The sequence below is a fragment of the Gossypium hirsutum genome, chromosome A07 (genome assembly GCF_007990345.1).
Source record: "Gossypium hirsutum isolate 1008001.06 chromosome A07, Gossypium_hirsutum_v2.1, whole genome shotgun sequence".
Lineage (NCBI taxonomy): Eukaryota > Viridiplantae > Streptophyta > Magnoliopsida > Malvales > Malvaceae > Gossypium > Gossypium hirsutum.
Genome location: NC_053430.1, coordinates 2,899,361 through 2,917,693, shown reverse-complemented (window position 1 = coordinate 2,917,693; position 18,333 = coordinate 2,899,361). Strand labels below are relative to the sequence as shown.

The 18,333-nt window shown below is 29.0% G+C and overlaps 1 protein-coding gene across 1 annotated transcript; it reads left to right on the top strand.

The window, feature by feature from the left end:
* The first annotated feature begins 2,441 nt into the window (after window positions 1-2,441).
* Window positions 2,442-5,166, top strand: LOC107900520 (bark storage protein A). The gene is made up of 5 exons (XM_016826140.2): window positions 2,442-2,811; window positions 3,362-3,429; window positions 3,735-3,890; window positions 4,391-4,642; window positions 4,715-5,166. Exons 1-5 carry the CDS (start codon window positions 2,580-2,582, stop codon window positions 5,075-5,077), a joined length of 1,071 nt encoding a protein of 356 aa, XP_016681629.1. The 5' UTR covers window positions 2,442-2,579; the 3' UTR covers window positions 5,078-5,166.
* The last annotated feature ends 13,167 nt before the right edge of the window (window positions 5,167-18,333 follow it).

Genomic DNA, 18,333 nt, shown 5'->3' with positions numbered 1-18,333 from the left:
ATAATCTAATTAAACTTAATCTTGTTCAAAATAAATTACGATGAGATTATCACAATATATTTTCTAATTTTCTAATAATTTATTTTCGTAAGTGAAACAACTATATTATTAAATCATCTATTTGTGTTATAAATAAAATATGAAATAAATAAATAAAATTTAAACAATTTTAGCTTCCTAATTAAAATAAAAGTATATTTAAAGAAATTAAAAAAGTCCAACTTCCAAAAAAAAAATTAAAATAAAATCTAATTTAAAAATAATACTAATAATATTACAAATATAAAATCCATTAATCTCTTTTGTCCATTGCTTTGATCTGTTTTGTTTCCAAATTGTGTTGTAAAACTTGTCTTCCATTTTACTAATGTACCCCCTTATACCACACATTTTTACTAGTTGTATTGCTAAAATAAAATTTGCTCTTTTTCTTCCTTAAAAAAATAATATTACAAATATATAATTTTTTTATTTTAATCTATCATCTTTATTATCATCTTCGATCAATATTGAACTTTTGATATAATTTACTACTTTAAAGTTACAAATTACCTAAGTAATTATAAAATTATAGTAATAAATAAGATTTTATTGTTGTAAATTAGAGATTTTTATAACATTTAAATTAAAACTAAAATTAAAATTAATATCAACGTATAATTATAAAGTGAAACTTTCACATTAGACAATAAAAATAGCAAAAGAAAGTGAATAAGGGTGAATCTAAAATAAATTTACTACAATAAATATATTAAATTAAATAAATGTATGATGAAAGAATATCATAATTTTACCTCGTTATTGATTAAAATAATATTGTTTAAACTGGACGGATTGGCCTATTGGACCAGTTGGATTAGGAACCGATCCAGGGAGGGCTTTGCGGTCGACCTAGGAAACAATATGAGAACTGGTTGAATCAGACAAAAATACTGGTTAAACTAGGCAGTTGAATAGATTCTTTAATTTATCATTATTATTTTTAATTTTTAACTTGTAATCATTAATACATTGTAACTAAAATCAAGTGTGTTACTTGGTTTGCAGCAGGGAAAACTTAGAGGAGAGTGATCTAGATTTTTTAGTGCAAATGTTAGGTAATTAAATTAACGTATGTTAAAACTTAAATCACTTGTTATACGAGATTGAAAGATAATAAATTATTTCTTTGAATAAGTCACCACATACATAAAAAAAAATTAAAACTAGGTAAACAACTTGTTATGTTTCATATTTTTGTATACATATAAATCAATAATTTTGTTTTTTTTTTTAAATGAAAACCAACAACTTCCTCGTGATTTTACTGAAATAAATATTTTGGAAATACCAAGTGGGTGAGAATATGCATGAAAAACGTGCTAGTTCTTTGAAAAGGAAAGGAAAAATAAATGGGTGGTTGGATTTGAATATAAAATATTATAATTTTAAATTATTTTTTAAAGTGTTTAAGTTTTTATTACTTTTTAGTGCTTTTTGAATGTTTGAGGACGTGAGTTCAAATATATAGAGGTGTACTTGAGGATGAGAAATATTAAAGGTGTGTTTGATTAGATAGAAAAATAAAAGAATGAGAGGAGGGAGTTGAAAAGTAGAAGGAAAATAAATTTTAGGTGTACTTGATTGGGAAGAAACGTGAGAGGAAAGAAAGTAAGACGGATGACCGTTTTTCATCCTAATGCATAAAAACCAATGCTTCTAAATTGCAAAGATAAGAGGAGAGAAAATGAGAGAGATGTGTATCTTAGTTCAAAATTATATATTTTTCAAATGCTTTATTTTATTTTCTCCCATTTTTCAACTCTCCAAATAATAGATGGAAAGAAAAATTATGTTTTCCATCCTTTTAATTTTCTACCCCTTTAATTTTCCATCATTCTAATTAATTTTCTTTCTACTTTACCAAACAAAGCTTAAGGGACCTATGAGTGCCTATAAAAAAAAATTTTGGTTTATGTTCCCAAGATACGACCCAAGGGATGACAAAAGATGATTACATGGTATTCATTCTGCAGAGCACACTCCTTTATATTTAATAATGTAAAAGACACATTTAAATATAATAAAACTTTAAGAGATCTATGAATATTTAAAAAAAAAATTTATATATGTTTTCATGCCATGACCGTTGAATTGGATCGTGACAAAAAAATATTGCATGAATTAATAAATTAACTTGAGCATCATATTAAAAAATATAAAATTACACATTAATTTTTTTATCCTTTCTATCCCATTTTGATTTTATAAAAAATTTAAACATAAACTTTGATTATTTTAATTAATTACTTAAAAATTTTATTTTTATCAATAATAAATTTTATCACATTTAGGTACGGTACCTAATTGAATTAAAAAAAAATTTATATAGTCAAGTATCAAAATGTATATTTATCCCATAAAAAGCAACCTATGATTTTGCACCACATATGAATGGCTCTATAATTTGACTCTCTATCATTTCCATGTGGTTTGTGAGTTCCATTACATATATTGCCTCTATAAATAACCCCCTCTCCTCACATTAACTCTCCAACCACTTTATATTCTCTCTGTGTGTGCGCGCGTTCCTTAGAGAGATGGCAGCCGCCATGAAAGTTATATGCATGATGTTTCTTGTTGCCCTGATAACTTTGATATTTCATACACACCATGCCCATGGCGCAATATCAGCAGATACACAAAAACTTATCGATGAAGCCAACATGAATGGACCTTACTTAGGCTTGCTCATTCCAAACCTTTTCGAAATGAACCCTCTTCTTCAACATCCAAACTATACTTCCACCAACTTCACCATTGATATTGCTGGTATATATATATACATATAGTTTTGAATAGGGATAATATATAATTTAGTCCTTGAACTTCTCTATTTTTACCTAGTTGTTCCTTAAATTTTTTCTGGACCTAGTTGGTCCCTGAACTTGGATTCTGTTAATTCCAAGTTGGTCCTTCCACACTAGCACTATTAGTTTGTGCCGGCGTAACATTTTTAGCCAATCTGGTGATGTTATGTGGCAGCCTCTCAGAATGACACGTGGCAAACATAATTTATATATTTTTATTTTTATTCTTTTAATTTATTTTTGTCACGTGGTACATTGAGAGGCTACCATGTAGCACCATCAGATTGGTTAGTAGTGTCACGTTAGTACAACTAACAATGTTAGTGTGAAGGTACCAACTTGATTAATGAATATAAGTTCAAGGACCAATTAGGTAAAAAAAAAGTGACCAACTAAGTACAAATATACAAATTCAAAGGCCAAATTATACATTAACCTTTTGAATAAAACCAATCCTTTTTCTTATTCTTTTCTACATAGTTATATATATTTGTGTTTGTGGGTTTCTTTAGGAAGGAGATTTCGGTTCGGGAAAATTGTTGAGAAAAATGTTATATTAGTCATGACGGGACTGAGCATGGTATAATTACTAATCCATCATGTTGTTTTTCTATTTAGACTAAATTACATTCACTTAATTATGTCCCTTTTTTATTATTTAATTATAAAAATTTACAAAATTATTTTTTAATTATTTTATTTTATTTTTTTAGTCATTAACATATTAATATAAAAAGGAAAATACTCAAAAATTTAAGATAATTAAATGACAAAAAAATTAAACATTTTCATAATTGGGTGACAAAAAAAATAATCCAACGACTACTAATGTAATTTAGTAATTATTTATTGCTATATTTATATGTCTAACTTGTTATATAATAGATAAATGCAGGAATAACCAGTCAGCTACTGTTAACTCTATTCAAGATCGAAGGAGTTGTTCATTATGGAATAGCTGGAAATGCAAACCCCTCCTTGCACATTGGCTTTGTCACTATTCCTCAATATTGGTCACACTCTGCCCTTTGGAGTTGGCAGGTACACTACCTTTGGACCAATTTGAATTTTAAAAAATCTAAATTAAGCCTAATTGTTTCATATTATAACAAATTTTTTAAAAATGTTGACTAAATTCAAATCTATCGGAGTTAGACTCTTTTTCGATTCTATCACATTTTGATCTTTTAATGGAAAGAAAATTCCTTCGAAGAAGGTAGAATTGAATTAAAAAAATTGATTGAATTAATTTTTCTTTATTTTCTAATATTTTTATTTTAAATATTTTTAATAAATTATTTAATCAAATTAGATCAACCATTCAAATCAATCAAATTGCAAATCAGTGATCTAGTTTAACCACTAGTCCAGTTTTGAAAACCTTACATTTCAATTTAATTTTTTTTAATAATCAATTTTTATTCTCTTCTCTACTGCTACATTTGAATTCGAAGATATATTTCAACATAATTTTAAACTCTCTTAAATTTTAAATATACATAAAAACGTATACACGGTTTAAGATATGTAACATAGTGCAGCGATATGGATATGGACCCTCTGACGAGCTTCCCCTTGAAACAAATGGAGACTATACAAGAACCATCGGCTACATAAAATTTGCAGATTATGCCGAAAATGTGACTGCCTGTAACTCACACGACAACCTATTGAACAATGTTTGGTTCCAACCGGAGGAAGTCTTCCCTGTTGACGGTACTCCCGAGCAACGGCAACACGCCTTTTGGATCCCTGTCGATCCTCTTTATTTCAATATTTCTAAATCTCTTGAGGTATGAACATTCGGTACATTGATAAACACAACGCAATCGAAAATACAAATTAAAGTGTATATGTGTGAACAGGACATGGAACTAGAGAACTGCGTAAATGCAACGACATGTTTGGACGAGACACCAAGAGTAGTCCAAGTCCACGGAGGAACAAGCGCAGGCATTTACGTAGACAACGCTGCTTATCGAAGCTTCATTTACAATAAGTTCAACGTAAGCCCGGTCGACATGGAGAGTGCAGCAGTGGCACTGATATGTATGCAACAAAGGGTTCCTTTTATCATCATTAGGGCTCTCTCCGACTTGGCCGGTGGTGGCTCGGCTGAATCGAATGAGATCGATACTTTCATTTCCCTTGCTTCGAACAATTCGGTTAATGTTGTTGTGGAGTTTATCAAGCGCCTTGTTGCCGCACCTCTAGTCAGTGACCATTAATGTAGTATCCGTATGTGGCCTAAAAATTCTAAAAACTTAAATAAAAAGATTGTTCTGAAATGATCTCAAATCATTTTCAGAATTTCCCATTTCCATGCGTTTGATTTTGCTCGTGTAGTTATGCACTTAATTTGGTGAGTTGGGGGGTTTATTGTTATGGTCTCAATGGCACCACTAAAGTAGACAAACTACACAATGGAAGCCATGACATTAATGGAAGATCGTGGTTCGAGATGATGGAAAACTTATTTGCAAGACTCTAACATCATGATTCCAATAATCAATAGATTTAAGATTTAAAATAAACAAAAAGATAGTAATACTTTAATAATAATAATAATAATTTTTACTTGAAAAAAATTGCAAGTGATATTTGGATTATTCTATTGACATTATTCAAAGAGTTTTATTTAAAATACCACTTCGCCTGAACAAAATTAAATATATATATATTCTAGATATCAGGATTTTTAAGCTTTCTTATGTTGTTTCTATAATTCTTATTTCAGATGGGGCATACTGGAAAATTAATATGTAACTAATTAGGGTGAGCAAAATTCGATCCCATTCAAAAAATTAATAAAAAAAATTGAATTTCAAGTTAATCGAATTGAGTCATTCAATTTTTTCGAGTCAAATTGAATAAATAACTCGAGTTTCAAGTTCGAGTCGAGTTGAATTTCACAATTCGAATAACAAGTTTGTGTAAATACCCCTTTAACCCCTATCAATTTAAAAAAAAAAAAGCAATTTGGTCTCTCTCTCAAGAAAAATTACAAAAAAAATATTTATAAAAATTCCAAAATTTATATTTTTTTAAAAAAATCTAAAGAATATATAAAAAAGGTTAAATATTTAAATTTTTTCTAAAATAATAATTTTGGGACCTAAATAAGTTAATTAATGATTCAAGTTTATCATACTAAAGTTTCTCTTCTTCTTCTTTTTTTCTTACTTTGCTTTGAAAATATTTTGAAATATATATAGTTTCAAATTTACGTGCTCTGACATGGAATTAGTCATACTATAACAAAATTTTAATTTGGCATGTTTAATTTTTTAATTTAACTCGAACAATTTCATTCGATTCGACTTGACTCTCATTTCATTCGAATCAATTTAAAAAAAATTAAATAAATTTAGGATGGTAAAATAAGTCTCGTCAACTTAATTAACACAAAAAAAATTATTCAATTTGATCCGACGTTGTCAATTGTGTCTAACATAGAAATTATAACTCTGATGTAATTGGGCTAGCACTATATTTTATGGCCCAATCGGTCATAACTGAAAGGGAATGGGTTTCTACTTTTTAGTATATTGCCAGGCTATTTATTTCAAAGGTTTGATTTGGAATTTAGAAAGATTTAAATAAAAAATATTATGAAAAAAATAGACTTAAAAAAATCATTTAAAATATAGGTAGGAGTCAAGTATTTACTGTTTGAGTTTGATCGATTTTTTAAGTTTGTATTTGTATTATATAATGTTATTTCATACATCAAATAATTTTTAACACATAAAATTTCAATCTATATTAATAAATAATACTAATGTGTAAACATATTAAAAATTTTAAATTGCCTACATATAAAAATTTAATAAATAAAAAATATACATGTTTATTGAATATTAAATTTAAATACTATAGATATTTTTTTAAAAATAATATAGGCAAATTTAGAATGAATTTAGGTTAACTATGGTGAACATAAATAAAAACAGAATGGAGTTAATAAAAACAAAAATATTAATATTATTAATAAACCTGATGGATAAAAACCTCTAGTTTGTTCACATGTCGATGCCATTGACATCGGTGTCTGAAAAATCTAATTACAGAAATGGTGTTTGATGCTTGAATGGGCAAAACAGAGCAAATTTAATTGTTTGAAATTTGCTTTTTTCACATATTTTCTTTTGGTTTCTTCATCAGACTTGAGCTTCCTTGTTATTATTGCATGATAAGTTTTAACGAATTAAGCAAACCCTATGTTGAAACTTCAACATCACCAAAGTGACAAATTATAACATGAAGTTGAGCAACGAATCTATGTGGGCTTATCATCGCCATCTAGATACAGTACAAAAGCTTAAACTTCAGCATCTAGTTCCCATGAAAACCAGACAACTAGTTACATTGTTTCTCTTTCATCATATTCTATTCTTTCAAGGTATATAATTTGGATTTTCAGTACCAGACAAATTACAAACTTTTATATATGTCGATTACAAGAAAACCCAAACTATTTTTCCATTGCTTAGCTTATACATTCGTCATTAACGGTCAGATTTAGTTGAAATATGGAAACTTAGATTATTATATTTGTAAGAACTTTAACCACGATCATCCCTTTCATTTCATATGGTCCACGGATTTGTCCATATTCAATGCTGAAATCGATACAATTATTATTAATGTAGTTGGGGGGTTATGACATGGTGGAGGTTGAATATTTATACCATGGGTTTCATTGCCAACGAGATGTTGTAATTTTGTGTCGGCTAATGGGGCTGATTTATTTATGGTTTGAGCGCCCTAATATGCCCACTCATGATTGGGGATTTCTGTTTGGGTCCTGGGAAGGACGCAAGAAAATTTGGCTTCATTAATAAGTTGTGGTCAAGAATCGACATGATTGGCAGCTTAATTTTCAACACATCACTATCCAATTGTCAAACACTAATTTGCAAATTGCTAGGAAACAAAATGAAACTGACAAGATGTGTAATTATATTACAGGGCATCCATCTTGAACGGCTTAAACCTAGGCTATCATGTTTAATTATATTACAGCGAAAATAGATGTTGCTTCAGTTTATTCTATGTTAGCTCGGGAAGGAGAGGGCCATTGGAAGACATGGGCTGGAGCGGATTTGGTGCCTGTCTTGTCTGGAGCGGGTAAAAATTTTATTTGGTTAATGGCCGATAACCGGCTCAAAACAAATGAGATACGTCGAAGGACGAATATTGCAACTGACGCCGCATGCATGGTTTGTGGAGCGGCGAATAGATCTTATATTACGTCAGTGTATCTTTGCCAGGGGTGTGTGGGCGATTTTAAGGGTGGATTGGGATCATTGCGATTTCTTTGTGTTACCGTTTCGATAGTAGCTTGAGCAGCATTATCGACGGTGACTTGGTGCTGTTTGTTACCATGGGGCACTATATTCACTGTGATCCTCTGGGGCGAAACTCATCGTTGAACTCGATGCTTTGCGGGTTGTTCGGCTGCTGTCTCAGCCAATGAATGATGAACACCCGCTGTATACATATATAAGGGACTGCTCGACGCTGATCGACAGGGAGTGGATTGTGGAGCTGCCACATATCCTCCGGAAATTCAATGGTTTTAATTTATCCAAAAGAAAGCATCGGTCCGCTGCTTCAGGGTGATGCAGAGGGGCGTGGGATGTCGAGGCCGGTTCTCATGTTTCTGTATTTTGTCTATTGTACAGGAAAAAAGAATATAAGCTTTGGTGACCATGATAGCCTAGGATTAAGTCACATTATGGAAGTAGCTTTTTGAATTATTTTGGATTTAAATTAATTTTTATAGGTTTTATATAAAGATAAAAATAGCTAAAATGAAAGTTTTATATTTTAAGTCTCACCATTTCTTTTTTCAAAAAATTCACCAACTTATTAATACGTGAATTAGCTTCAATTTTTTTTTTAACAAAGCCATCAAAGTTGAATATATCATCCCGATGCTTTATTCAAAAATTAAAAAGAAAAACATTTGTCAACGAGGCTTCAGTATTATTAATAAATATTGAGGTTTTGAATTTAAAATATTCAGGTTCGAGTTTCATCATGCGTAATTATACATGTGTGAATCTCTAATCTCATCATCTACAATTGTGAATAAATAATTGTGAAAGTTCTTCCCTACATATTTTGACCGAGTTTGATTCTTGAAGTCTACATTGTTAAGATGATTTATTTGAATATCACCTTTGACTTAAACAAAAATTAAACTTAGTTTATACAAAAAAATTACATGATTTATTTATGATATATAAATTTATCATATTTACTACATATGAAATATATATTATATTTTTATTTAAATCATTATTTTTTTATACTTAAAAGTATTTATTTGTTATAATTTTTAGTATTAAAATGGAAAAAAGATAAGTATGAAAAAAAATGAATATACTCCAAAAAATCAAATCATAAATCATATACAATATTTTTAATCATCATACCAACATTAGGAGCTGCCAAAAAAAAAGTTGCAACAAATGTGAATAAGCACTGCTTGAAATGGATCCTCATTGCAATCATTAAAATTGGACCCTCCAGTCCCCACTAATTAACAAAAATTATTAACCCTTAATTAAAATATAATGGACTTGCTTTTGTTGTGGGGAAACCCTAATTTTGTCTGCCACAAAAAATGAATGAAATAAATACTATATTATAAATGTAGGAATCAGGAGAGACAAGAAGAGACCGTAGCAATTACGAGGGTGTTGATTTCTTAGTGCAATTGAAACAGTAATCCCTCTTATGCCAAACATGAGACCACCTTAATATATAAACTTAGGGCAAGTGGGTCGTCCATATTTTCTTTAACCAATTTCACCCATTGCGTTTTGTATAATCTTGTTCATAATTTTTCAAGTAAGGTCCCTATATTAGGTTGAAGTGCCCATTGCAGCAGCCTTTGCTATTAATCTTGTTGTTTTCAACAATAGGATGATTAATCACTTCTTTTCTGTTATTGATTCACACAACCACATCATTGAAAAGCTTCGAGCTGAGATTAAGCTGATTCAACATATTAGGGATTGAAGGATTAACTTTCTGACTTGTATGATTTTGTTAAAAAAATTTTGATAATTTTTTAAACAAAATCTTTGGACTATAATAGATGTTAATATTGTGAAAATAATTAAGTCTATCAATAAAGATCAATTCATTTGGAGGAACATATTTTAAGGATTGGATCGAATCGAATTTTACAAATCAAATCCCTCGGATTAAGAATGTTGAATTGAGATAAACTTTGAAAACTTATCTCCAACAGCCCACCTTATATTGGTCTTTATTATTATATTGCATTTGTGCTATTTTAGCTGGCGTTAATAAGGGATTGAATTGTAATCGGTCTCTAGTATACTAGCAAATCTCGAATTTTTATATATTTGAAAAACTTGTATAGGTTTTGTCGCTAAGCATTTAGAGCACTTACCTATTCATCAAGGAACATTTTTGTGAGAGTATATTTGATACAGTAAAACCAATTTGTTGTTTGGTTTAACAAAACTTAGAAGTGAGAGGTCTAGTCTTTAGATATAAAAGTGTGATAGAACTTAGATCACTTGTTGTATTGGGATTAAAGACAATGAATTCTTCTCATCGAGCTAAACTTTATAGACGTAGGGAATTGAATTGTCTAAACAATTTCTCATCTCCTATATATTTTTATTATGTTTTACACAGTGCCATTGGAAGTGCCCACTTCCATTGTCACTTTCATTCATATTCTATTTTACTCAACAAATTAACAAATGTTTGAATTTACAAAATTTATATCGAGTTTACTTGTAACGTTAACTCAACCAGTTATTTTATATTATATATATTTCATTAATTGTTTATAAATCAAATGCAAAATATTTTAAAAAATATTTTTTTGATATTAGTAGGGCTACATGTGTGTATACATATGCATGTATATTTGGACCAAAATCAGAAGGATCCTGAAAGCAAATTGATTTATGATTTTATGTATAATTAAGCATATGCATGGTCCCAAGTCTTTTCTTTACACAGAAGCAATAACTATAATTAAAAATTACATATTGAGACGACAAAAGTGAAATGCTTGCCATTTCGAGGCAGATTGAAAGTTTTTCAAAAATGTATTAATTTTTCAATTTTATGGGACTTTGGTACTGGCCAACACATGGACCCCCAATCACACTTGTAGTCAACCTTACTCGTACTCTCTAATTATTATAAAGTATGCAACTTGGGAGTGACTTGATATACCCACTTTCCCAAAGGGGTATGGACTATGAATTCATGATACACAAGGCAGAATCATCGAATTTTGGGGTTTTCCTTTAAGAAAATTTGTTCATGGAATAAATCATTGTGGCTTTGGAATTCAAAGGGAAGCTTTAATTTGTTTAATATTCCACTTTGGACGGTAACATATTCCAATTGGTGCTGCAATATCGATATTATTGACGTAAGAATTGCTAGGTCTGAGTTCATAATAAGGTATTAAATGTTTTTAGAAATTTAGAGATCCTATTTTTTTTTTCGTTTCTCATAAAACCCTCAATCATGCATTCATGATTTCAAATATACAAGATATGTCAACTAAAGTTTATTTTATTAGGAATATTTTAATTTTTATATATTTGAAAAGCTGACATTAACAGTGTTGTTAACGGGTATTAAATCAATTATTAAATCAAATTAAAAAAATTACGAGTCTTGGAAAAATTGAAATAACATGGTTTAATGGTAACTAAGGTAGACCAAGCTACAAATAATTTAAACGCAATAAAAAACAAATTGGGGTAAAAGAAAAATCAATTTTTTACTTTTAATCATTCTTTGAAAATGTTGTTTAGCCTTTTAATTTAATATTTGATGCCTCGTTAGTCATTGTTAAGTCATGTCATTCCATTAACAATAAAGTTAATGTGCAGGGAGTAAAATATTAATTTGTCAACGTACAAGGACAAAAATATTCCTTTTAATAGTAGAGGGATTAAAATGAACTTTATGATATGGTAAAGAGACTTGTGATAAACTTTAACCATTAGTTATTAGCATCTATATTATATCTAAATTTGCGATTGAGTTGGTATTGATATTGTAGTCTCCAAAGCTTTAAATTTACCATTTCAATTAAAGCTTTATTTTTTATATGATAACTCAATTGAAAAAAAACAAATAAACGAAATTTATAAAACAAAACTATTAAGGTAAATTTTTGAAGTGATTGTCTATGTGTCAATAGAAATGGCCACTATGATCATCACCGTGACAGACAACTTACTATATATGCTAATAGTGTGGGAGTATGCAAGCTTGTCTACAAAGATCAATCTATTTGAAGAAAATTATTTTGAAGATTGGATTGGATCTAATCATACAAATCGAATCCCTTAGATTATGGAAGTTGGATCAAGATAGACATTGAAGACTTATCTCCAACCATCCACCTTACTTTGGTCTTTATTATTATATCATATTTATGCTATTTTAGCTACTAAGAAGAGGGGATTGGATTGTAATTGATCTTTTAGTATGTTAGCAAGTCTCAACTATTATTTATATTGATAGACTTGTATAGATTTTGTAACAGGGTATTGAGAGCACTTATCTATTCATAGCGGAATGTATTTTGTGAATGCATTTGAAAGAGTAAACAAGTTTTATTTACTACCTAAGTTTTTAAGAGTAACCTAGATTTTTAAGTACAAAAGTAAGGTTACTATACTGGAGTGTGATAGAAGTTGAATCACTTTTTTTATTGGGATTAAAGATATCACTAAATTAAGTTACACAGATATCGAAAAATCGAACTACATAAACAACCCTATATGTTTTTTTCCTTTGTTTTATTACAATGACGATTAAAGTGACTATTACAATCAACACTTCCATTCAAACACTCTACTTTACTTAATAATTAATGGTGACTCATTAGTAGGGTTATATAAATAATTTAATTTTTAAAATAACATTAAAAATCAACTTAAAACGTGGATACTAAAAAACTTAAAAGGTCCCAATATTATCAACAAAACAAAAATATCATTTATAAAAATTATTTACAATTTTCATTATCTTATTAATGATTAAAATAATTATTTAAATATTTTTATATTATATCTATTACTTCCATCCATATAATATAAATAGACGTAGCATAGAATAATTATAAGTCTTTAGCTTTTTATGATTATGTATCTCTCTTTAACAAGTTTAATGTACTGGCCAAAGAAAAAAAAAACGAGTTGAATGTAAAGTATGTTAAAATCTTTTCTCCAAAGCAATCAATTGGAGCCAAAATACCCTAATTCCACTGTTGCTTCTTGTTAGAGATTGTGTGAATCGAATTTCGTCACTTATTGAATCTGTATAGTATTATTTTTCTTTTATTTGACTTTGATTAGATCAAGAATTTTTAACCTTTGAATAGATGTAGTTGAAACTCTTCTTGTATAATTCGTTTTTCAATATTAATAAATTTCTCTTCCTCTACCCATGATCTTTTTCTGATAAAGTTTTCACATAAAATGTGTGTGTTCTTGTTTTTCTTTTTTATTGTTTTACCGCCATTATCGACGTTTATTATAAGATCTCCTAATTACCTTCTTCCATTTCATGGCATTTGAACTTAAAATTTGAGAAAATACATATATTATTAAGAAGATACAAATTTATGTAAGCTGGTTTTACGGACGTAGCTCTTAGTTTAGCAGCACTAAGTGTATACCCTAAACACTTACATTAAGTATTCAAATTACAAAGCCCTATTTGTAGTGTATAGATTGACAGTAATTTACTCATCGTAAAAGAAGTGCAAAAAAAGATATTATCATGAAATTAATCAATGTCCCCTCATTGTATTGAAAATATGTAACTTGGTCATTGTTATTTTATGTTGGTAAATATGGAGACAGATAGAGGGTGTTGACTGGCAAACCCAAAGCCGCAATCGTAGTCTAGCTTTGACCTATATACCTTGTTGGTATTTGGTTAAAAGGCTACCAGGACTTGTAAAGTTACAATTCATTGGGTTAGCTCGAAATCACCATGAAAGACGACGATGTCGACACTACATCATGCATGCTTTTCCCTCTTTCAGTATCTTTTCCAATATTCATCTCCTTTCTTCAAATATGTTTGACTCATTACGGAATCTTCAGTCAATGTACATGTATGTGTATATATACATGCAAGATTTATAACACTGAAAGTATCGTAGAGATTTTTGTATTAAAAGTTTGATTATATTTTTTATTAAAAATGAGAAAAATAATCGTTGTAAGTTAAATCAAATATCAATATTAACACCTCTATTAAAGAAATTACTGAATTCAGTCATTCTTCACAAAATCCTATTCGTCTCATTACTTCTTTTATAAATTTAAGTTTAAAGAAATTAATGAAATTACATAGTTAAATAGTGTTAGAACTTCGATTTTTTCTCTGTTAAGTTCAATGCTCAAACAAATGTTTGAATAGAGGTTTGGACAAAACTACTTAAGCATATCAACGCAAGAAGCAAAGTAATGAGAGAAATAAATACAAATTCAAAACGTGAGTCAAAGAGATAAGTAAAAAAAAAGAATTAACACGGGATATTTGTTAATGCAATTCGGATTCACCAATTCTACTCTGCAAACCTTCGTTCGAAGAACGAATTTATTCAACAATTCATCCAGTACAACTATTGGTTTTACGGTAATATTGAATAAGGAAATGAAATATATTTCCTGTAATAGCCTAAATTTTCAGTGGTGTCGGAACAGTGATTCGAGATCACTAAATCCGACAAATGATTAGAAAAATATTAATAATTTAGTGAATATAAGTTAAATGTGAAGTTAGGAAAATTTTTGAAATAGCGAATAGTGTACTAGAAATAAATATTAAAAAAAATTAGAATCGAAAATGAGGTATCGAGAGTTTAAATTTTTTAAAACGAGCCATAAATATTTTTATAAATATTTATGGAGTGTTAATAAGTTAGTATTAAAGTTTCGTCAAGAAATTTTAAAGTTTCGATGGTTAATTGAATAAAAAAGACTAAACTGTAACAAATGTAAAATTATGAAGAATGATTAAATAGCTTAAATGATAAAAGAAAGAGGGTTTAAAAGGCAAATAGACCCAAGGTCTATTTCGGCTGGACGGCAAGGGGTTTGAAATCAGCAGGAGAATTGATGAATTAAGGGCAAAATTGGAATATTGCAAAATTAACTAAATAAACCTAGGACTAAATAGGAAATATTTAGATTTCTCTTCATTTCTCTTCAATTCAGCAGCTAAAAACGCCATAGGAGGGTTCTCTAAGCTAGTATTTCATAATTTTTGGACCAAGTGAGTTAATCCTTGCCTTTTTCTTGTAATTTTTGTGTTTCTAAGACTTTTACAACTAGGTCCTACTATTAAATTCATTAGTTTTTGATTTCATGGATGAAATTGAAAGTCACCATGGTTGAGTGCTGTAAGTTTATGATGAAATAGAATGAAATTAAAGCATTAATTTGTTTATGAGATGATTCTATTAGGTAATTTCAATGGAAATTGATTTTTAGGACCTAATTGTGAAAATGTTTTAAATTAAAGTATATTTCTGAAATTTTGATTCCTAAAGGTTGTAAACTAGTTAAAGGTGATAGAATAAAGTGTTAATTGAGAAAAATCAGCTCAATTGAGAGGCTAATTGAGTAGGGACGAAATTGTTATTTACTAAAAGCTTAGGGAAAAAATGGTAATAAACAGCTTGCACTAAAACAGTTTGGACAGCAGCAGTAGACTAACTTTTAAAAATCACCATAAATTGTAGGAATCGAATTAGAAGATGAACAAAATATGAAATTAAAGCTTATTGAGTCTAGTTTCTCATAGAAGAAACGGTGTAAGAAAAAGATTTGTAAATCATGAGATATAATTAATTTTGTGAGACAAGGTCATAATGAATTTGAGTTCCCCTGTTCTGACTTTGAAAAATCATAAAAAAATTGAATAAAAATAATTAGGGACTTAAATTTATATGTACAGAATTATGAATGAGTCTATTTTCAAAAGAAACAAACGGGAATATCATCCGAATTCTGTATGAAGAGATAATTAATTTTTAGTGAAGAAGGGTTAGAACTGTCAGACAGCAGAACAGGGGTGACTTTAAAGAATAAACTGTAATTATTGGCTAAACCAAAAATTCTGAAAATTTTATGATAAGAAGATATGTGAGTCTAGTTTCAGTGAAAATTAGCGGATCCTAATTTGAAGTTCTGTAGCTCAAGATAAAAATAATTTAGTGACTATACATGGATGGACAGCATTGAATATACATAGGTAAATAATAAAATTGCAGATAATGTTACTTGTAAGCGGGTTATAAACATTAAGGATGTGAAATAGAATGAATGTGAAGTTAATACTGATAAGTGAAAATTTTATATTATAGATAAAGAAATTGAGGATAAACGAGGAAAAGAGAAAATTCCGGAATAGTTCAAGAAATCTCTACAACTACTGCAAATTGTTCTGGGTAAGTTCGTACGGTTAAATTATTAAATTTCAATGTTATTTTATGAATGGTGATTAATATTTATGTATGTTAATTGTTGAAAATAATTAAATCATGTACAAAAGTTACGAAATTGAACTAAGTAATTCGGAGGAACGGAACGCAGGAAATGAGTACAATCGTTTGGTGAAAAAGATGAATTGACGGTAAATTACCCAAGTAAACCGAGATTCAGCATTTGTTGCGAACTCTCGTGTTTGCTTTCTGTTTAGCTCTTACGAGCTTCCGTTAACTCATATGAGTTTCAGTTAACCCTTTTGGGGTTTCAGTTCAGCTCTGATGAGCTTCAGTTAGCCTTCGGGCTTCCGTTTAGCACTTATGTGATTCAGTTAGCCTTCAGGCTTCCGTTTAGCACTTTTGTGCTTCAGTTAGATTTCGGGTTTCAGATCACGATGTACTCAAATCCGTAAGTCGTTTCTTAAACTGACAAGTCAGTAAGTCGTAATTGTAACGTGTGGAAAAAGAAATGTAAATAATGTTATCATTATTTTTGAGCTCAATTAAGTAAATTATTTTTAAAATGAGATTATGATTTACAGGATGAAAGTAACTTACTTGAAATGTCCATATGATTTGAATTTTTGAAACTAATATTGGTAAGGTTTATGGTTTAAGCCGACAAACTTACTAAGCTATAGTTAGCTTACCTGTAATGTTTATTGCTCTTTGTAGATTAACGGGAGGGTCAGAGGATCGGATCATCACACTTAAGTCACACTATCTCGATTTTCCGGTAGATTTTGTTATAAATACTTTAAATGGTTTATATGGCATGTATAGGAACTGATGTGACTATGTTTTGTATCAACTCATGAATATATTAGTTAAGTTAATATAAGTTGATATATGATATGAATGGAAATTAATTAAGATGTTTAAATACTACTTGAAAGTATGAATGGATATAATGTTAGATAAAATAAGGATTAGTGATATTGTTATAAGACAAATATGATTTGGATGAAGATTGTATTTGTTGAGTTGTTGTTGTGTTGAGTTAGTTGCAAATTTGAAATTGCAAGGAAGGTTATATGTTTCTAAAGGGGTTATATTGAATTTTTTTTAAAATAATTATTATTATATTACGAAAAATTTTCGGAGTACTTGAATAAGTACCTATTCATTTATAATACATGATTTAGGCCTCGAGGGTTCATAAAAGAGACTTAATGATTTAATTTTAATATATTTGTTGTTTATTCATAAATTTTTTTGTAAATTAACCAATATGTTCGGTAACGTCTCATAACCCTATTCCGACGATGGTTTGGGATTAAGGGGTGTTACATTTCCTCATATATTCTTTTACGTAAAGTTGTAATGATTTTAACGAAATTAAAATTGAGTTGAGAAAATTATTTAATTGAGAAATTAATTTAGTTAATTTAATTAGTTTAATTAATTAAATTAATTGAATAAATAATATTTATTTTGAAAATAGAAAACAAATATTAAGTTAGTTTAAATTATAAAGTGTTGGATCAGAAATCCAAGAAATACGAATAATTGGACCCAATACATGAGAGATCCAAAATCTTCTCCTTAACTAGAAAGGGGCAAACAACCCTATTATTGTTAAGTACGATGTGACACCCACCCTTTCCCTAATTAAACTAAGAAAGTGTTTTATATTAAATAAATATTATTTCTAAAAGATTTGTTCATCCAGGACTATTCTATCTCTCCCTATATAAATAGATTGCATCAGTTGGCCTAAAAAAAACATTTTTTGATGATTGAATTATATATCATTATTCTGCCAAAAATAGTGGAAGATTATTTACTTAGAATAAATTATATTTTCTAGGAATTACAATCATTATCAATTTTTATTGAGAGAAATACTTTTCTACTAAATGTAATAATATTATTTCTTGTTTTGTGTTCGGTTCGTGTTGCTTGAGCCCACACTCAACGCAATTTTTGGTACAAGAATAGCAAAGAAAATTGTTT